Source organism: Osmerus eperlanus, chromosome 28, assembly GCF_963692335.1.
Source record: "Osmerus eperlanus chromosome 28, fOsmEpe2.1, whole genome shotgun sequence".
Taxonomy (NCBI): domain Eukaryota; kingdom Metazoa; phylum Chordata; class Actinopteri; order Osmeriformes; family Osmeridae; genus Osmerus; species Osmerus eperlanus.
In genome coordinates this window covers 1,019,005-1,040,482 of record NC_085045.1, presented here as the reverse complement: position 1 = coordinate 1,040,482, position 21,478 = coordinate 1,019,005, and the positions used below count along the sequence as shown (strand labels likewise).

General features: G+C 47.1%; 4 protein-coding genes across 5 annotated transcripts in view; 1 reads left to right on the top strand and 3 right to left on the bottom strand.

Annotated features, from left to right (window-relative positions):
* Window positions 1–1,335: 1,335 nt before the first annotated feature.
* On the bottom strand, window positions 1,336–5,285 carry prf1.5 (perforin 1.5). 2 transcript variants are annotated; one of them, XM_062454827.1, is made up of 5 exons: window positions 5,063–5,285; window positions 3,953–4,315; window positions 3,387–3,658; window positions 2,966–3,104; window positions 1,336–2,766 (listed from the first exon to the last, which is right to left on the bottom strand). In XM_062454827.1, exons 2-5 carry the CDS (start codon window positions 4,214–4,216, stop codon window positions 1,873–1,875), a joined length of 1,569 nt encoding a protein of 522 aa, XP_062310811.1. In that variant the 5' UTR covers window positions 4,217–4,315; window positions 5,063–5,285; the 3' UTR covers window positions 1,336–1,872. The 2 variants fall into 2 exon arrangements, with proteins under 2 accessions (XP_062310811.1, XP_062310812.1); XM_062454828.1 differs by having other exon boundaries at window positions 3,953–4,265.
* A 2,337-nt stretch (window positions 5,286–7,622) lies between these two features.
* On the bottom strand, window positions 7,623–10,910 carry mpeg1.1 (macrophage expressed 1, tandem duplicate 1). The gene is made up of 2 exons (XM_062454665.1): window positions 10,366–10,910; window positions 7,623–9,638 (listed from the first exon to the last, which is right to left on the bottom strand). Exons 1-2 carry the CDS (start codon window positions 10,813–10,815, stop codon window positions 7,932–7,934), a joined length of 2,157 nt encoding a protein of 718 aa, XP_062310649.1. The 5' UTR covers window positions 10,816–10,910; the 3' UTR covers window positions 7,623–7,931.
* Window positions 10,911–12,146: 1,236 nt separating this feature from the next.
* LOC134015116 (histone H1-like) lies at window positions 12,147–12,930 on the bottom strand. Its single transcript, XM_062454458.1, has one exon. It carries the CDS (start codon window positions 12,912–12,914, stop codon window positions 12,375–12,377), a length of 540 nt encoding a protein of 179 aa, XP_062310442.1. The 5' UTR covers window positions 12,915–12,930; the 3' UTR covers window positions 12,147–12,374.
* Window positions 12,931–14,430: 1,500 nt separating this feature from the next.
* The window catches only part of tspan36 (tetraspanin 36), an 8,456-nt gene continuing 1,408 nt past the window's right edge, over window positions 14,431–21,478 (top strand). The window contains exons 1-6 of the mRNA XM_062454610.1: window positions 14,431–14,696; window positions 18,493–18,684; window positions 19,185–19,259; window positions 19,372–19,467; window positions 19,758–19,907; window positions 21,417–21,473. Of these exons, the coding sequence (XP_062310594.1) occupies window positions 14,637–14,696; window positions 18,493–18,684; window positions 19,185–19,259; window positions 19,372–19,467; window positions 19,758–19,907; window positions 21,417–21,473 (630 nt within the window). The 5' untranslated portion in view covers window positions 14,431–14,636. The remainder of the gene's footprint in view (window positions 14,697–18,492; window positions 18,685–19,184; window positions 19,260–19,371; window positions 19,468–19,757; window positions 19,908–21,416; window positions 21,474–21,478) is intronic.

Below are 21,478 nucleotides of genomic sequence, written 5' to 3'. Positions count from 1 at the left end.
GATGGTGTGATTACAAAACTAAACTTATATACACAATATCTATCCCTTTCCTTTCAGCTAAGAAATATCTAAGAAATATGGAAAGCACATTTATATAAACTTGTTAATCTACAATTTACTACCATGTAATTAAGTCATGTATCTTTTTGTAATGGGAGACGCACATTTTGACACCTTTTATGTGTTACTGCAAAATCTGGAGAATGGTATCAGTGGCTGTAACTACGTAACAACAATAGTGTCTCTAATCAAATATAACTGTTTCATTTATCCTATACTCTGTACTGCAGTGGATGCCAATTTTCTTAAGTTTAAACAATTCATGAATTTAATTTTATTCAGTGATTGTTGCTTCTCTCTGAGGTCGATAAAGCCTGTCTGAAAATAAAATGATTGTATCTGTCTGACAGTTTGTTATTGTCTTATTAGTACATCCGTAACTTAATTGGTTGTGGCGTGTGACATAAATAAAATATACTTAAAAATATGTATGTGCCTATCTGTGCTCTTATCTTTAGTCAATTCAAAGTTAATTTAACCTTTTAACCCTTGTGTTAATCTTGTGTTACCGTCGTATTGCGACAAATTTACCGCATACAAAAACAAAGTGAAGCATTTTCTTTTAACCGTTGGGCTGTCTCAGACCCCCCACATTGCAAAGGTTAAAAGAAAATTATTTTTATTTGTTTTTGTATTGGGTAAAATTGGGTAAACACAACGATGGTTCGTTATGAACCTTTGGGCCATGTGACCCGAAGGCAGCACAAGGGTTAAGAATCCTGTCAATTTCGCCTAAAACGCCTAAACAAGGCATTCCCAAAGTAAATTGAAAGTTTGGAGTACATGCATGGTTGTGGTCTCTTTTGAAAAGTGACACTCTTCCTCATGCACACTCTGAAGTTCTTTCCCATCGATCTTGAAATAGTTTACGTCAACAGAGCAGGGCCGTGGAACGCCGAGGTTAAAAAGGCGATCAATATTGTACCTGCACAATGGACTATAATTACATAAGGAAATATGTTTCTGGTCCAATATCTTTGTGAAATGTACTAAAGTGTTATATTTAGCTTATTATTATTATCATTATTATTATTCTCCTTCAAAGACAACTCATCTGAATGTTTCTTGCTAAATTAAGTCTTTATCTTATCTTCAATGTAACACTGCCATCCTCTGGTGGTTCTTAGAACAGACATTTAATAATTTTACTCAAAGTTTAGTATGGTATGTAGGGTTATGTATTCTAGCTGGTCTTATCTCGTAAGTCAAGAAACAAGCATCTGATGGTAAATATGTCTCTCATTACTGGAAAAACAGACAAAACTATGATTGTAAACTCATCTTTTTATTAGTTGAGAATTGTTCACATGTGCAGTTCTCGCTGGGTCATATAAGATTGACACTTTTAAACAAATACCAAACATATCAAAATAACGTCTGTTATTGTTTGATCTCAGACATATTTTACAATAAACCATGCAGAATTAAAAAACGAAAATCCCCAAAATGTCAAAATCTCTCATGTTAGAAATAACACAATTGGTCACAAAACCACACTCATCTGTATAAAACTCTTAATCTACAACACAATACAGGTTACTGAGTTAGCCAGCGACACATAGTAAACATTCACCTGGCCTGATTGCTGAGATACTGGTTACTTTACAAACAGGCCTATAGACGTTTCCTTGATGACAACTGAAATACTGTTCTAACTTTGAACTTCTGATGCTTGGATCTTCTGCTGTACTTTCTAAATGCACTATTTCTACGTCGGTAGAAATAGTGCATTGTCTCTCAGTGTCTCTCCCCACCGCTGACCGTCACCCCCATCGTGGTTTGCGGGACCGTGGACGTTGACTCCGACCCCCGCTATTCCGCGCTGGGCGAGTAGCGTCCGCACCTGTATCCAGTCAGGTGAGGGTCACACCTGACGCTGTAGCTGAAGTGCAGCACCCCCCTGCTGAGCCGGCAGCTGTGCGAGTGCACCCCTCTCTCAGGGAAGACCACACACCTGCCGGCCATGTCGTTGTACAGCACGTCCCTGTCCCACACCTCCAGCACCAGCTGGTGCCCCAGCTCCACCGAGCCCAGCCCGTACGTCACGTTCCACCACGGGTCGTTGTCGTCCAGCACCGTGGCCGTCTCCTCGTACCGCCCGTCGTACCAGACCTTCACGTACGCGTCCGTCTTGGTGAAGGTGTCCGCCCTCAGCCCGGCCGCCCGGCGGACCTCCAGCCTCAGGACCCCGCGGCCGGCCCGAAGCGGGCAGCAGTTGTGGTCCAGATTCGGGGTCGGGGAGCAGTTCCTCACCCCTCCTTGGTCCCCGGACAGCTGGTTGTCCTGGATGTACTGGCTGACGGCGGTCCGCAGGTTGGCGCTGACCTGGGGGTCGTCCACCAGCTGGTGCAGGGGGAAGATGGCATAAGAGACCACGTCTGGGTTGGCATGGAGGCTGCTCATCCAGGCACTGTAGGCCTCGGACGGGTCCTTGTCCTGGTGGTAGAGGATGCCTGGCAGGTAGCGGTCCCCGCCCAGCACCTCCACCTTGTGGGTCATGAACCCCTGGTAGAAGCCCATGGTCATGTTGCCCTTCAGCATGTCTTCGCACTTGTTGGAGAAGGAGGCGTTGGCGGGGAGGAAACCCAGCGCCAAGCGCAGCTCCAGGTTCAGGCAGGTCTTGATCTCCCGCTCTGAGAAGCCCTTCAGCGTGGCCAGGCAGGTACGGAAGGCCGTGACGCGCCTCACCTTGCCCCCCAGGTGCACCTGAGGGAAGGTGGGTGAGTTGGAGACGGCAACCACAACCACTAAATTATCATAGGTGTGGTTTCTTACAAGCACTCAGGCGTATTACTGCAAGCAGCCAGTGATTATCTGTTAGGGTTACTCCCTTGTTTTTGCTTGGACCGTAAATGATATTGAACATACAGTAAACGTGTGTATTAGAGTGTGTGTGCGCAGGTACCTGGTGGATGTAGTGTGTTCCGTATGTGTCTATCAGACGGCGGTAGAGGGGTCGGCTTTGAGAGTCGTAGCCTCGAGGGAGTTTCTTGAGGTGCTTGGAGAACTCGGCGCTGAGCTGGGGGTGGTCCGACAGCCGGTAACTGCAGAGACAACAGTCAGAGGCCATTTGACTAGATCAAGAGATCAGAGGTTCAAATCCCCCCCTTCCCTGTCTGTCCTGTACATCGCTTTGGATAGAAGTGTCACTCAGCCAAGCTTATCCAAGCCAATGACGGGTCACACACATATGACCTATAGAGGCCTGGACACACAAATGACCTGTACAAACCTACCCTACCCCACTGTAGGCCTATAGTTCACAGGTTCAAATCCTCCCCTCCCCCTTCTCGTACCTTTAGATCTGCCGAAACCTAAACAGATACCTGTAGTAGGTGCAGCTGATCTCGTGCAGGGCGAAGGTGGCCTTGTCGACGCTGTGCTGCGAGCGTGCGAACTTGGCCATCTCTGAGCTGCCGCCCCCCAGAAGGGCCTTGCCGTACGTGTCCAGGCTCAGCCCCGCGCCCCAGTTATTACTGATCACCGAGGACGAGCTCCGCAGGAGGGAGTCCACCGAGTGGTGCAGGGCGCTCGACAGCTGCTTGCTGCAGCGGCTGAACGGACGCCAGTCCAAGACGGCCGACGGAAGCCTCTGGACCTGCGGAGTGGAGTCTAGTTTGTTTACCTGAACAGGTACAGGTGTGTCGGGATTCTTTGGGACTCCTGTTTGTGACGGGTGCAGTTCACTCGGAATATGTGTATAAAATGGATACTGTAGGCATCATACTGTAGTTTGTGTTTAGATCAACAAATGAGGTATTGTTTTAATGTGGTTAATACCCTGCTCTTAGAATGTTTTAATGCATGAGAAGTTAATTGATGGGGTGTCAATCACTTATTAAAAAATATATATAATATAAGTTTGTTATACTTTGTGTGTGGATAACTTTACCTGCCCTCCCTGGAAGCGGTTTTCACACAGCGTGCAGGTGTTGTTGTCAGTAAGGTGAACCTTCACGTTGATAACGTAGGCCCCGGTACGGCGCATCCTCACCACGTCAAAACCTTCCCCTGCCAGGTTATGACCCGGGACGAACGGGGCTTTCTCGCACTCGGCCCCTGACCCCGCCCTGCAGGCTCTGGCCACGCCCATCTGCACCGTGATTGGCAGAGCCAGCGCAAACAGGAATAGTCTGCGGAATCCATGGGGGGCCATGGTTACGGATGGAATGTTGAAGGTTGTTGGACCGCAGCTGGATGAAGGGCTGGAACAACAACGGAACGCACGTGATTTCCCTGGTTTGAAAAGGTTAAACTGAAACAGGAAATAAACGTTTTAGTGGTTTGTCTTCTGAGCTGGCATGACAGGAAATTAAAACAGTAAGTAAGAGGATATAGACAGCAGTTATGTTACTGTTAGATGGACTGTCACCTATTTAAAAAAACAACTTTACCCAAACAAAAACAATGTATGCTTAAAATATACTTATATTACTTTGGATAAGTACTAATAATACATACTCTGGATAAGAGCGTCTGCTAAATGACTAAATTTACTTAAAGTATAAAGTATATACATACATATAAGTTTTCAGTAAGTATGTGAACATGCAAAATCAGTGCATGTTAAGTACACTTCCAATTGTGTACAAAATATATAAATAATATTAAGCTGTTGAAAACATTTCAAATAAATGTAGTATGCTCTTTTTCCATTCATGTATAGAAACGTGAATCTGTGACATGTTTTGTCCAGCGAATGAGGGCACGCCACTAATCCCACCCCCCTCCGTCCCGTACTCCCAGGGTAAGTAGAGCACACCCCCTCTCACCACAGCCCTGCAGCTGTGAAGAGGAACGTGCACAATAAGCCAGCGCACAAGATCACATGTACATGAGTCTTCACTGTAGCACAAGCAGCTTCCACTAGACTCATCCCCCCCCCCTGTCACACAAGCACACTTTCACCCCCCTGTAAGACAAGCACCTCACACTCTCTCACTGCAATTACATTTCCGACATAGACACCACAATCCTAAACTCTTCCCCCCCGGAAGCTTACCGTTTGTCCCACGTATGTCTCCTCCCCTCTGTTGAGCTCCCAGATCCCGCTCGATCAGATGGTATTTCTCACTGCAAACGACCAGTCAGTTTCCCCTTTTAGAAAACGCCCTCCCTCGATGAGAACGCGTGACGGGGCAGTCTGCGTGTTGTGCGGGAGACTCTTCTAAACCGACAAGATCGGTCCCTCCTCGGCTCTGCAGGAGAGGGGGCAGGAGAGGGGGCAGGAGAGGGGGCAGGAGAGGGGGCAGCTGGGAGCGGCTTGGAGGAGTGAGCCCAGAGCATTGTGCTCATGAGAAAGAGAAAGGGGCACTCCTTCGTGGCTCTGCAAAGAAAGAGTGAGGCAGAGTGTGAGGGAGAGAGGACGAGGGAGAGAAACGTAGTGAAAGAGCAGAGCAGAGAGAAACAGAGCGAGAGAGAGAGACGGCAGAGAGAGAGGAGTGATGGAGAGAGGGAGAGGGACAAAGAGGAGAGAGAGAGAGACAATGGAGAGAGGGAGATACAGAGGAGTGTGATAGGAGAGAGAGAGGAGTGATAGAGGGAGGGAGAGAGAGAGAGGGATAAAGAGGAGAGAGAGAGGGAGTTTCCCTGCCTCAGGCCCCCGGTCTCCTGTTGAGGTCAGACAGGATTTCTTCAGCTGAGTGGGTTTGTTGTGATGTCGACTGTATGACTCCACCTCTGGGGCGTGTGTGTGTGGGGGGAGGGTCGTGTTCTCAGGAGAAACTGGGTAAACGAATGCCTCTTTACAGGAAGTAGGGTCTGTCCATGTGTGCATATATGTGTGTGTGTGACCCAGTACAGCTGCGCTGATAATCAAAACAAACCTCGCAGTCGGTTTCATTGTCTGCTTTTTTCAACAGAAGTGATGGTTCTATTAACCTTTTCTCAATCCGGTCAAATTTTAAAAAAAATGCCTAAAAATTGAAAGCTGTTCTTGAACCATTTGGAGTACGTGCATGATTGTGGTCTCTTTTGAAAGGTGACACTCTTGCCCTCAGCCTCATATACACCAAGGTCACGGTATCTTAGGTACGAGGAAACAATTTCCAGAGATAATTGTTCGGTCATTTGGCTTTGCTGTAATATGTGTTGATCTGTTATCTTGAAGAGTTTAGGTGTGGAAGATAAGTTACCATGGCGATCAAAGCCTGTTAAGAAGTGAACCACCGTTGTGACACTGAAAACCCAGGGTTAAACCTGAAGTTACCTCTAACCCCAAAATAACCCCCAAACCTGCTTCGTAGCCCCCCTAACTAAGAAGATGGAGTGGATGGATGAAATGGAGCCTTCAAATAAGAGTCACAAAATAAGTTTATTTCCAACCCTGTTTAACATTTTATCCTGCAATCTATTCTACTTAGGCAAAGCAGCATTGGTTAAACAATGTGATATGAAAGTTTTCTATTTAACACCTGAGCTGAATACAAGCGTCACAATTATGCATCTTCCTTAATTACTAACAAATATATTATTATTTTAACCATATTTGCCTTCTCTGGCAAGATACGACACCTTTCCTGACTTATGGCATGTCCTGCACAGGAGAAAACTCTCAACGTGCTTCCCCCTTTGCACGTAACCGTTTTGAAACATTTGTTGCATTTTGCGATGTCGGAATCCTTGGCTGTGAAATACAGCCACACTTTCGACCGCTTCGCTTTAGGCATTTTAACCTTTTCTCAATCCTGTCAAATAAATAAAAAACGCCTAAAAAGGACATACCCAAAGTAAATTGAAAGCTGTTCTTGAACCATTTGGAGTACATGCATGATTGTGAACTCTTTTGAAAGGTGACACCCTGAAGTTGTTTCCAATGTTGTCAGGACCCCTGTAAGTCCTACTGGGGGTGAGGGCAGCAGAGGTGGAGCAGCAACAGACCCAGACTGCTCTTAGAACCATGGCTGTGTCCGGAGGCAGGGTGGGAAGAAGCTCTCTGAGAGCCTGCAGGGGAAGGCTTGATGTTTTCTAACTATTCGTCACCAGGTTGCCATAAACTTGTTCATTCTGATACTGGGGACAAAGGTTGGTGAGGTTTCAATTACCCTTTCAGAGATAAACTTCTAATCGAATGTGGTTTTATGGACCTTTAGGTATATTCTTAGCTTAGTTTGTGTTTTGCTGTGTATGTTCTCTCCTTTGCTGATGTGCTACTCTAAGGTCCTGGGCTGGAATCAAACCCAGGTCACTACTGTAAGTTTAATAAACTTCATAAACTTTAATAAACTAAAGTCCAATCATCCAGGTGCAAACAGAATACTGCACAGGGCGGCCAAACATCCGATCTCCACTGAAAGGTCCCTCCACCTCATAGCTAGCTTACTAAGCAGCCATGTTCAAGGGATGTAAAACAATCAGATGTAGGTAATGTTTGCTTAAGATCGCTATGGGTTTCCCTTGTGTTTTTGTTTTCCTGTAAATCGGTGTGTGTTGTGATAACAAAGTCTTATCTATGCGCTGATAACCAAAACAAACCTTGCTGTCGCCTTCCTATTCTGTTCATGGCTTCAACAGAGATGATGGTTCTATAAATGCATAAAAGAATGGAGAACTAGTTTTTTTCTTTTGACACATTTATTTAGTCTGCAATAAAGAATCATCAGTCACATAGATTATCAAGTCCAAAAATCTGATGTGGAAACATCAGATTTTCAGTTAACATTTCAGTTAGTTACACAAATTATTGAGATTTTGAGACATGCTTTTAAAAATCCTCATGGCCTAGAGCGTTTACTAAAGAAAAGCAAAGGATACAGTAAATATTATAAAGTGCATTTATAGTCGTTATTATTAAAGATTAAAAATGTTTGTTTAACAACTTTGTTTCTATTCAGATTATTGCATAAGGAAGGAATGGTACAAGCTGAAACCGTTTAAGAGGAACAGGTGCTGTGTGAGTCAGAGGGAAGTTCTGCTTGTACCTCAACTTCTCCTCTCTCACTCTGCCCATCACTGTCGATCTCCTCGTATCCCCTGGCCCTCACTAGCCCTGGAAGCCCCCCCCTTCTCCTCCTAACCAGCACCACCCCAACAACCACCAGCACAACCAGACCGATCACTCCGAAGGCCACGCCAAACTTCTGTCCCCCTGACAGCTGGTCTGACTCTGGGTTGATCATCCTGACCATTTCCTGGACCTCCTCTGGTTTGACCATCTTCCACATCTTGGTCTGTGCAACTCTGACCCAGGCTCGGCCTCCCTCGGTCATCACCGCCACTGTGTTGGTGGCCGTCATGCTGACCAGCGGAGGACGGGTGAAGGGTGGCAGACGGACTGGCAGCAGCTGCCCACCTGTGAACAGACCAGACTGGACACAGTAGAGGATCTGACAGCCGTCACTGACGGTAGCGAGGTGCTGGCTGAACTGGGGAGGGCAGCGAGGCTGGCCCCCAGCCAGGGGGTTGGTGGACTGGCAGCTGAACAGACCGCCGAAGGGCACGGAGAACCGGGAGCCAGTCTCGTAGTCATTACTCACACAGATCATCAGGCCGCCGGAAAACATCTTCAGTGGGATGAAGTTTGGAGGGCAGCTCTTGGATTTGGTTAAAGGATTCTGGAGAGTGGGGCCGTAGAGGCCCCCAAAGAGATAACCTGAGTTATCTGAGATCTTCTCATTGGAGGAGCACCAGTAGGTTTGGATTTGAGCCGATCGGACATGGTACTCATCTCCACAGTTGTTATCACAGCAATGGCTGAGCCACAAGAATCCACATCTATGGCAGGAACGATGGCAGACATACTGGCTGTAGCGCTCGTCTCTGACCTCAGAGCGTAGCAGGGTGGGTTGGTAGGGTGGGTGGCAGGAATAGTCTCCTGTATCTGGGTTCTTCTGGTCCCAGGCCTGACATATCGGGTCTGCATCGGGGGTGAGCTTGGTACACTGCTGGAACACACCTCCAAAACTGAGGTTGGTGGCTGGGCCATCACAGGACCCATCATCTACGTTGGCCTGGAAGTTGAAGTTCTGTGAATCTGCTTTCACACATCCTGGGCGGGTGTTGATGGTGTAGTAGCGTCCTATGGCCTGGCTCACCGACAGCGCCAGTTTGCCGACGGTGGGGCGTGGAAGGTCAGGGAAGGTGTTGTGGTTTATGAAGTAGTGAAGCGGCAGGCCTGACCGGTCGATGGCCACCAGGTTGTTTGAGGTGCTCTCCTGCCACTTCTGCAGGGTGATGCCAGGGTAGAAGGGCACTCCTCCGTGGCTCTGTACGATCGAGTAGGTGACGTTGTCCCGGTAACCCTTGGTCTCTGACGTCTCGTGGGCGTCTTTGCTGCCGATGTTAAAATTCACCTTGTTGAAGAAGTTGATGCCTGCGGATGCCGTGATGGAGGACTTGTCTGTTTTACCGTCGGACACATAAGAGGATCGCAGGTAGTCCTCCTGCACCAAGGAGGCCCCTGCATCAACACTGGTGATCACATGGGTGCCAAAGTCCAGGACCATCCTCTCAGAGAGGTAGGAGGCATGTCGAGTCTGGTTGTTCTCGATGGCATCAGCAATATCCTCCGCTTGCCGTGCGAAACGGGAGTCCAAGGTGAAGTCAGGATTCGCCTTGACGGTGTAGAGGAAGTTGCGTACCTGGGGAGGAAATGGTTAAACTGGTTTATTTCGTCTGTGGTTTGGCTGTTAGTTAGCAAAGCCATCTTGATAAAGAACTTCCTCTTTCTTTTGTCAAACTTTAAGGTAGACCAGACATGTCTGTTCGTAGAAGAGCCAAACACATCCAAACACGACAGGAATACAATAATCCTCTCATGAGAAACAGCTCACAGCTCTTTGACAGAAACAGTGCATATGTTGATATATCATCTCTTGCAAGTCTCACTCTCATTTTGAGAGGAACATGATCTCATTTACTGTCAATCAAGCAAAAACGTTTCCAATCAATCAAAAGATCCAATATCTTTGTATACTGATGCTTCATATTTATAGTGTTTGGCAATATATGTACAAAATCCTGATGTAATCACTGTGAAGGCTCCTGGCCTTACTTGAGGGGGTTCTTTCTACAGACAACCTGGTTGTCTAGCAGCATCCTAGCAGCTTTCATAAGGTCATATTTTGATGGGAGAAGTTATATTGATAAGACTGTTTAGTTAGTTGCTGGTAAAGTTGTAACCTTGTGTGCTGATAGTGTGAACAACAGGCGGTGGTGCACAGGTGGCTGTGCTACTCTATGTAAAGGGTTACTGCTTGGGAGGAGGGTTACTGTCCAAGTGGACGGACTACCACTGCACTCTGATAATGTAGCTTTGAACTTTAGATCTTAGTTTCTCACAGTAGGACCAGTAGAGGTGTAACTCACCTGAACTCTGGTGGTGACGGAGGTATCTCTGACTTGGTGGGTCTTCATCCTCTGGTTCTCAATGGAAAACTTTGCGTTTAAGACTTTGACATAAGAGATGTCTGCGTTGATGGACGAAGATGTAGAGCTTGTCTGATCCAGCCAGGAACTGATGATCTCAGAGTTGGTTTCAACTCCTGTCACCTTCTGGGGGATGACGAAGACCTCGTCTGGGATGAGGTAGAGGCCGTCCTCCGTGGTGAGGCACAGGGAGAAGCTGAGGTTCATGACCCGGCCCATGTCCACGTTCCTCAGGTTGTCCCAGCCCCCTCCAGGCAGCACCTCCAGGGCCGGGAGTGGCTGGGCGGCAGAGTGGCACTTGTTGAGGCCGCTGTCTGGGCGGCTGAGGGGGTGAGGGCAGCAGAGGTGGAGCAGGGAGAGACCCAGCAGGGTGACTGCTCTCAGAGCCATGGCTGTGTCCGGAGGCAGGGTGGGGAGAAGCTCTCTGAGAGTCTTCAGGGAAAGCTATACAGATATATACGTTACTCATGGTCAATCCTACAGTCACAAGGTTGACAGGAAGTGGATGGTGTTTTTCGACTTTGTGGATTGAAGTTGCACACATACAATGAGTTTCATTTCCACTTTAAAAGCAGAACGAGTTTAGAACTAGTTCTTTCTCGGTTACTGTAGTTAACCGAGAAGGAATAGTTTAAAGTTTTAATGCCTGCATATAAATCTAGGAAGCGCCAGTTAGTAAAAACATTTATATTAATGTTTGACATGGAAGCCTTTACAATGTGGCTAGTAAATACTGGTTGTTCTTTCATTCTGAACACTGAAATATTGTACAACTATGCAATTCGGATCTGTGATGTTCTGTGATTTGGAAGAGGAACCACAGGTGTGTGTTTGCGCATGCGTGTTTTGAGTCTGGACTTTTTTATGTTTTACTGGTTGAGAATTATTGATGCTGTGTTTGTCTAGACTAGAATGCACGTCACATTATGTGAAGGTAGTTTCAGTGGACATCATAATGGACATCAGGGCACGAGCCCAAACGGGATGCCTCACTATGTGTGTAGACACCAGTTAAATTATCTGGTGTGAGATGATCCGCTTAGGCTATGAAAAAAAAGACATTGAGCCGGTTGTTTTTTTTGGCGCCCGCTAATGGACGTAATTTAACGTTTAACAAGCAGATAGATGCATACTGGTGTGCACGCCCCTACCGACACCAGCTGGACCTATCAAATGTTTTTTTAAGATAAGAGGACAGCTGTATGTTATGCCTGTTGTCCCGCCCTGAACTTTTCAATACGGTCATTTATGATTAGGCTAGTTAAACTGCAATATCGATATAAACTGCCGATGCTGCGCTCTTGGACACTGAACGTGTTCATCTTATTGATCGCGGGTCAGTTCTCGCAGTTATCGAAGGTTAACCTTTCTGAGAGCTCCTTATGTAAGTGACAAGTCTGTGTGTGTCGACTGGAAGTCATTATTCAGCGTGGAATTATTTCTGGATGTGCGTAATGGCATCCAAAGCGCACTTTTTGTTCGAGTAAGGTGCATATGGTTCCATAAGAAACTCAATTTTACACACAAATATAGTGACATACACTATCATATACTGTAATAAGTGTGAATGTGAATCTGTAGATAATGATAACCCTAACCCTATTTACTAAAGTTGCGGTGCGTAATGCAGTTGTCGTAATTTCAACTGATACTTTTTAAAAACATAACCGGTTCGTATATTTTAAAATAGCAAGACACAGAATTAGTGAAATAGTATGAAATACATTTATATATTTTTTAATCAAGGGAATTGTACGTGTGTCCAATGTGTCCTTTGCTGATTTATAGTTAATACCATCGGTTGGTAAACCGTGTACAAACGTTTAAAAAGTAAATGTATCCTTAAAACATCAATAGTTTCAGCGTTCATGAGCTTGTCACTCCAGAGCAGGATCTATTGGATGGTCATGGTCAGGGATGCGCCTTCAGGTGTAGTTCTGACATCCTGGTCATTTTTTGGCAGCGGCCTTTGACCGAGTACTGGCGACCCTGCGCGTGGCCCTCTTCGGGCTCCTCGGTGTCTTAGCAGCCGCGAGTTTCTTGGCCTTCTTGGGGGTCTTCGCCTTTCTCTTCTTCCGTGTTGGAGACTTGGAGCCCGTGCTCATATTAGGACTCTTTTTCTTGATCCTCTTGACTTTCTTCTTCGGACTCTTCGCCTTCTTTTTTACATCTTTTTTCTTTTTAGCGGCAGTTTGCTTGTTGATTTTGAAGGAGCCGGACGCGCCGGTACCTTTCGGTTGCAGAAGACTTCCGTTGGCCACCAAGCGCCGGACGGCGAGTTTAATTCGAGCATTGTTTTTCGCCACATCATAATCTCCGGCGGTTAGGGCTTTCTTCAGAGCCGCGAGAGAGACGCCACCGCGGTCCTTCGATCCTGACAACACCTTGAGGATCCTGTCTGACACGCTGGGGCCAGTCTTCTTACTTTTAGACCTCTTCTTAGGGGTCTTGACTGGAGTCGCCAGGGGCATTCCTGTCACGCCTGACATAAGTATTGGCGTGGGATAGTTTCGAAGTGTGTGAACTTGAGGAGGCACATGACTGGATATGAAGATTGTATGAGAACCATGTAGACTCAACGCACTGTCACTGCGCGCACTTTTGGCATCTTTGTTTTGGACTGTGTTTTCTTTTACGCATTAATCGGGTTCGTTTCATTGCATACATATATTTAATTTAAATTATAATGTCATCATCATATTTCCCAGAAACTGGTGCAGTTGTTGATGATTTTCATTTCACGCTTTGTCAATAATATGATCTTTTTTTTCATTGTTACAACATCGTTTTAGTGCTGAACGTTTTGACAATTTGACTTATAAATGTTGGCAGTATGTTCATGTATACATTTTAAGAACTATACACACAGAAAATCCAAAGTGTACTTTATATAATTTTACCAAAACTAAAATCTATTTGAAGATTTGAAGTAGAATTGTATACATGTAAAGATGCCCACAAAAGCACAAGTCGTTTCAACATTGAATCTTTCACAAAACATACATTGTAATCCCTTGTCTGATCATAACATTGTGAGACATTTTAAAACATTGAAATACTACACATGGTCCTATATTTGACAATAAACTCATTTTCTTTTAATCAATAGTAACCTATAGATTAACAGACCGCTGGAAGTGAAGAGCGGCCTGGTGGAACTCTGCCAGTCACCAAAGGCACGAGAGCGGAATGTTGAGAAAAACGTTTTGAATAATTCACCTTCAATTCATTGCATATAGGCAAATGATGACCAGCATCGTGTGCCCATGTGTCTACATGGTTGTTTGTGGTCAATATTTAAACATTTAGTGTTTGCACTATAGCCTAAAGGAATAGCCTTCCAAATTGATTAAGCATAGATGATCTTAAAAAATATATATACATTACAATTCTAGTTCCTAGGTTGATTCAATTGAGAATAAGCCAATAAACTACTTATGGAGACTTTATTTCTCCATCTAAACGGTTGTAATCTCGTTAGACAGAAAGTTGGTGTGTATGACTTGCATATTCATGGCCTTGCATGACCTTTAGGGTACAGCATTGTAACTGGTAAACTGTATTATTGAGACGTTAAGAGGTTGACGAAGACAGAAAACTGCACCTGCTGGAAAGATGCTTATTAGTCTACATTGTCTGGTCACAGGCTATAACGTAAAAACATAATATTTAGTAGACTATCAATAAAAACATTGAACAAGTTTGGGGATTTTTTTTTCTCGAAAGGTTGAAATAACAATTTCAACACGAGTTTCGAATGGTTGAAAACATATTTTTGTGTTTATAAACACACAACGGTTGAACAAAAAGTTTGAAAAAGGTTTTGAAGAAAAACCTTCCCCAAAAAACTTTAGAAAGTTTAAAAAACACCTTCCTACATACGTTACTTGACGCAGTTACGACACATATATGGGTGTTACCTGGATAACCCCCCAAAAGTACTAACAGTCTAAGGTCTAACTAACAGTTTGGAAAACGTTATTATTTGCTCGTATGCTCTGCTCCCAGATGTGTGCCCCTCAGCAGAAGTAACGGGTCGGCGTTAGGACCCTTCTGTGGCGGACCCTCCTACAGGCATGTGATCGTGTGTCATCAAGCTAGTTTCTCGCTAAGCCCCGCCGCTGTCGGGAAACTTAAGTAGGAACACAGGATACAACACAAACGGTCGCAGTTTTTACCACTTTCAGAAGGCTACCCTACACAGTATAACCATGGACTGTGGAATAATCACTTCGAAATCCGTGCTTTTGCTTCTAAGTTTGATATTTTGGGTAAGTGATATTCATAAAAATGGTTATTCAATCAAGAGACGTTTCAAACGCTCAGCCTCCTGTCTTGCGTCGAGCGTGAGATTTGTTTATAAAATAAACGGTGATGTCAAGGTTAAATATAGGTTAACAACTTTACTGCCCTTCTCAAAACAGTGTACATCATGTTCTATCTGTAAATAACTTTTCATGTCAAACCCCGGTTATCTGATGTGAGTGTGGTAGTCATGAGATGAAAGTAAATCGACTAATGAGAATGATAATCAGGATGAAGAATCGTAGATACACAGTATACGTTTAACTAAACATTCATTGGACAGAATGTAATACAACACAATAAAAAAAAAGTAAATCAAGTTGGATTAATACTTAAGACTACTGTAAAAACAAAATCCCGTGTGAGTCACAAAATAGGAATGACTAGTCTCTCTGGTCACTTAAAACAACCTACTTCCTCAATCATGGCCTTTCCCAATAGCCACACACACATACGATGGTATAGGATTCAGCCAGACGAGTGTCTTTTGTTATCTTTCCCAAACTCCTAACGGCTGCATCCGGTTTCATGTCACTTTCTCAACCTCTTCCCTCGTGAACCCTTTGTGCGTCAGCTGCTCAGTCATGTTGAAAAGCTCTCACCGTTCGGATTTCCTCTCTTTTCCTCATCTTTCTGTCTCTGAGCTACAGGAGAGCCTAGTGACCTCTCTTCTCTGTAGTTGATAAAGGGATATGTTGCAGGAGTGCTGTGGATGGGGCCTAGCTGTGTTCACTAGAGAGAACATCCATTTCGTGCAGCTGGCTTGTTTGTCAACTAACAAACCCACAAACGTCACCAACGATCAGATTTGGTCTTGCTTCCTTTTTCCATCGTGTTATCTCTGTCTGTTCTTCTCTCTCCGCCTTCTCTCTGCCTTTATTTTCCTCACTTTCTCACTCCCTGTTTCTCACTCTCTCTCTCTGTAACTCCTCATCTCTCCTTTTTTTTTACTTGAATAAAATCAAATTGCGAGTCTCATACTGACAGGGGACAGTCTTTCAAACCGAGTGACGTGCGAGAACACATGACCCAGACTCTGAGCACCTGCATGTCTCCCTTCAGCCGGACGACAGACGCTCTCCATGTCACCCGCCCCCAGCATGAACATCTACTTCCTGTTCCTTCACCTGACTGGCTGTGTCATAGATCTGCACAGTACATCTACTTCCTGTTCCTTCACCTGACTGGCTGTGTCATAGATCTGCACAGTACATCAACTGATAGTGCCGAGTTATTGTTGGCATGGCCTGGGTCTCCTTATCAATGAGTGAAGCTCAGTGGTTAGAGCATGTGACTGCCAATCAAGGGGTTGCAGGTTCAAATCCCCCTCTGTATGTGTCTGTGGATCACAGCATCTGCTGAGTGAAGACTTGGTTATGTTGTTATCCAGGTGAAGTCAAGTCATCAAGCCGAGGGAGTCAGGTGGCTGAGCGGTTAGGGAAGCGGGCTAGTAATCAGAAGGTTGCTAGTTCGATTCCCGGCCGTGCAAAATGACGTCGTGTCCTTGGGCAAGGCGCTTCACCCTCGGGGGGTATGTCCCTGTACTTACTGTTAGTCGCTCTGTATAAGAGCGTCTGCTAAATGTAAATGTAAGTCACTTGGAAACAGGCTTGCAGGTTCTGAACAGCTCACAGACAGACGACTCTCTTCTGGTCGGAAACTGTAAACATATTTTACAAGGCAGCTATGCAAACACGATAAACTTAAACTTAAGACTTATAACGTAATTGTACCAAGCTCCCAGTGATAGCCATCTGAAATACACCTTGATAAGAAGTTTCTCAAGGTTTGAGAAAGATCTTTAGTCTGAACTCTGCAACGTGTCTGATCAACACAGACTGTTACTTGACTCTGACCACGACACTGTTAGAACCAAAACACTGTTAAAACTATGCACTTCTGATCCTTGATCCTCTGCTGTAGGTAATCTGTGCACTATTTCTACATCGCTTTGGATAAAAGCTTTTGCCTGGTGAATCAAATGTAGAAGTGACGTAACAGTGTCTCTACACACGGCTGAGTCACTCCCAGCGTGCTGGGAGGGATGTTCTGTGGGACTGTCTTGTATGATGCTGAAGTGGAATGCTCATGTGATGCTCACACACCCCCGGGTGTCGAGAGGAGTGGAACAGTCCGTCACCAACTGCACTAGCCCAGCACTAGTCTGTCACCCAGTCACATGGCTCACGCTGGAGGTGGGGGGGGCTGAAGGGGGGGGGGGGGGGGGCTGGTGTCAGGGTCCGACTACGTGGAGCCAGTCTGGTCAGAACGGTTTTATGAGGCGGCTCCTTCTCCATGCTTGGAAGCTGTTGAGCAGACCAGGTCAGGGCTGCCTGCATTCCACAGCAGGGTGGTGAGGCTGAGATAGCACGCCATATACCTCTGTAAGCTCCCCCATCACCACCCCCACATCTGAGGCACAAGACCAGAGGTACTGGAAGGATTAGGAGTGTGTCGGGGAGAGAGAGAGAATGAAAGAGTGTGCCAGTGTGTGTCGGCGAGAGAGAGAGTGTGTGTGTGTGTAGGAGAGGAGGAAAGTGTGTGTGTGTGGCTGGGGGAGGGTTGTGTGCCTGAATGGGTGAGGTCCCGTGATGTGGGGAGCTGGGGGGGGGGGGGGGGGGGGCAGGTCATGTGCTCCTGTAAGACCTCCTGCTGACCTGCCTGTGATGTCATCAGCTGCTCCCCCGCGCAGTCATCCTGTTGGGACGGCTAGAGCTCGGTGGTTAGAGCGTTTCACTGCAGATCAAGTGGTCACAGGTTTAAATTTCTCTTGTCTCTTTTGGATATTATCGGCTGCCAAATGAACAGTTATTATTATGACTGTCTCATGAGAGTACACAGAACTGGTAAAGATGTTGAAGTTGCTGTTTTGGGGTGATCTAAAGACACGTACAGCACGGGGGGATTTGAACCTGTTTGATCTGCTGATAAGGGCTCTAATCACTGAGCCGTGCCTTATCTATCGGACCTGCCCTGTAGACCTGCCCCGTAGACAGTTTTTCATACTTGTGGACCAAAAAAGTAGATTTAATCCAATCCTATGATTCTTTTGGGCAGTTTTCCCAGACTCATCCAGAATGTTTGTCTTGGTAATGTCTTTGTTTGTGTGACAAAATGTTGCTTGTCATGTTCGATGCACTGTGAAATGAGAAGCAAATCAAGTTTACTCACAATGCTTTCGGACGGTAATTAAATTATCAGTCTACCACCAAGCCTGCTCCAGGCAGAATTGAATTAGGCCATGCAGCATATTGAGAACTGGGTGAAACTTGGTAAAAGAAGAAAATTCTTGCTGTCCATTTGCAGCGTTGACGAGTCAGTTAGACGAAGATTAAAACAACACACCATAGACAAGCATGTATTGTGTCATAAAAACATTATTTTATATGGCCTGTAGCCTTTTCCACACACACACAGTCTCACACACACGTTGAGACAAAGATGGATTGTTTTATAAAAGCATTAAAGACGTATACCCTCTTTCTCACACACACACACACACACACACAGTCTCACACACATGTTTAGACAAAGATGGATTGTTTTATAAAAGCATTAAAGACGTATACCCTCTTTCTCACACACACACACACACACAGTCTCACACACATGTTTAGACAAAGATGGATTGTTTTATAAAAGCATTAAAGACATATAGCCTCTTTCTCACACACAGTCTCACACACACATATTTATAAAAGCATTAAAGGCGTATAGCCTCTTTCTCACCCCCTCATGCTGACTTGCTGTTTATCCTCCCAGGCAGCAGGGGGCGCCCTCGCCTACGTGGGCTCCTACGTGATCAGGAGCTACAACAACTTTGACCACTTCCTGGAGGACCGCTTCACCCTCATCCCCGCCATCATCATCATCGGCGTGGGCGTGGTCATGTTTGCCATCGGCCTGGTGGGGTGCTGCGCCACCCTCAGAGAGTCCAAAGTCGGCCTGGGCTTCGTGAGTAGCCAACGGCTTCAACCAGGAGATTACGGGTCTTTAGTTTAGCTGGAAGCTAATTGGTCACATTTGGAGAAAACCGCATTACCCAGAATACCTTGTTTTGTGTTTGATGTGCTGACAAATGGTTTTGTACGGTGCTTTGATCGTTCGGCTTACAGATTTTATTCGGTCTTTCTCTCACTTTCTCTCTGTCTGTGTATATCCCCCTCTCTCTCTCTCCTCTCTCTGTCTGTGTATATCCCCCTCTCTCTCTCTCCTCTCTCTGTCTGTGTATATCCCCCTCTCTCTCTCTCTCCTCTCTCTGTCTGTGTATATCCCCCTCTCTCTCTCTCCTCTCTCTGTCTGTGTATATCCCCCTCTCTCTCTCTCCTCTCTCTGTCTGTGTATATCCCCCTCTCTCTCTCTCCTCTCTCTGTCTGTGTATATCCCCCTCTCTCTCTCTCCTCTCTCTGTCTGTGTATATCCCCCTCTCTCTCTCTCCTCTCTCTGATCCACAGTTCTTCCTGGTCATCCTGGTGGTGTTTGCAGCAGAGGTGGCAGCTATGGCTCTGGGCTTCCTCTACCAGAGCAGGGTGAGTGGCGCCCCCCTCTGGACCCAACCTGCACCTACCCTACCACACCTTACCACATACACCTACCCTAGACCTAGACCTCCCCTAACCCCATACCCCTCTCTGCGTGCAGATCAAGGGAGACCTGGAGCTCTCGATGAACAACGTGTTCATGAAGTACGACGGGAACAACTCTGATACCAGAGCTGTGGATTACCTGCAGAACCAGGTGAGACCTGGGGCCAGACATCTCTCTCCTCCTCCTCTCTCCTCCTCCTCTCTCCTCCTCCTCTCTTCTCCTCTTCTCTCCTCCTCCTCTCTTCTCCTCTTCTCTCCTCCTCCTCTCCTCTCTTCTCCTCTTCTCTCCTCCTCTTCTTTTTCTCTCTCCTCTCCTTCTCTCTCCTTCTCTTTCTGTTCTTCTCTCTCCTCTCCTCCCCTCCCCCCCTCCTCTCTCCCCTCCTCTCATCCCCACCTCCATTATAAACCAGTCCAACAGTCTGTCCTCTTCTGTGCTTACAGTTGCAGTGCTGTGGGGTGCAGACATACACCAACTGGACTTCAACTCCCTGGTTCATGGGCCACAACAACTCAGTTCCTGTTTCCTGCTGCAAAGCCAACTCAACAGAATGCACTGGCAGGCTGGATCAGCCCACGCTTCTCAATACTCAGGTATGGAAATCACTTCCTTTTTAGACAGGAAGCTGCTCTCAGTTGCACTGAACCCAACTGGACATTATCTGGCTTAACTTTTCCAGAGTCCAGTATCACCTGCCTTCCCTGCTCCTCCTCCACCTCCTCCTCCCACTCCTCCACCTCCTCCTTCTCCACCTCCTCTTCCCACTACTCCACCTCCTCCTCCCACTCCTCCACCTCCTCCTCCCACTCCTCCACCTCCTCCTTCTCCACCTCCTCCTCCCACTACTCCACCTCCTCCTCCACCTCCTCCTCCCACTACTCCACCTCCTCCTCCACCTCCTCCTCCCACTCCTCCACCTCCTCCTCCCACTACTCCACCTCCTCCTCCCACTCCTCCTACTCCCACTCCTCCACCTCCTCCTCCCACTCCTCCACCTCCTCCTCCCACTACTCCACCTCCTCCTCCCACTCCTCCTACTTCCACTCCTCCACCTCCTCCTCCCACTCCTCCACCTCCTCCACCTCCTCCTCCCACTACTCCACCTCCTCCTCCCACTCCTCCTACTCCTCCACCACCTCCTCCTCCCACTCCTCCACCTCCTCCTCCACCTCCTCCTCCCACTCCTCCTCCTCCCACTCCTCCACCTCCTCCTCCCACTCCTCCACCTCCTCCACCTCCTCCTCCCACTACTCCACCTCCTCCACCTCCTCCTCCCACTACTCCACCTCCTCCTCCCACTCCTCCTACTCCCACTCCTCCTCCTCCCACTCCTCCACCTCCTCCTCCCACTCCTCCACCTCCTCCACCTCCTCCTCCCACTACTCCACCTCCTCCTCCCACTCCTCCTCCTCCCACTACTCCACCTCCTCCTCCCACTCCTCCTACTCCCACTCCTCCACCTCCTCCACCACCTCCTCCCACTCCTCCACCTCCTCCTCCCACTCCTCCACCTCCTCCTCCACCTCCTCCTCCCACTCCTCCACCTCCTCCTTCTCCACCTCCTCCTCCCACTCCTCCACCTCCTCCTCCCACTCCTCCACCTCCTCCTCCCACTACTCCACCTCCTCCCACTCCTCCTACTCCCACTCCTCCACCTCCTCCTCCCACTCCTCCACCTCCTCCACCACCTCCTCCTCCCACTCCTCCTCCTCCACCTCCTCCTCCCACTCCTCCTACTCCCACTCCTCCACCTCCTCCTCCCACTCCTCCACCTCCTCCTCCCACTCCTCCACCTCCTCCTCCCACTCCTCCACCTCCTCCTCCCACTCCTCCACCTCCTCCACCTCCTCCTCCCACTCCTCCTCCTCCTTCCCACTCCGATCCCCCCATCTTCTTCCTTTCCTTCATTCCACCAAGAAGCTGGACACACCCACTACAGTGTTTGAAGCACCGCTTAGCTACACTTGTCCCCTTACTGACCTGAAGGGTTGTGTGTGTGTGTGTGTGTGTGTGTGTGTGTGTGTGTGTGTGTGTGTGTGTGTGTGTGTGTGTGTGTGTGTGTGTGTGTGTGTGTGTGTGTGTGTGTGTGTGTGTGTGTTCAGGGCTGCGAGACCAAGCTGGTGCTGCTGATGCAGGATGTGTTGAGCTACGCCATGCTGGTCAT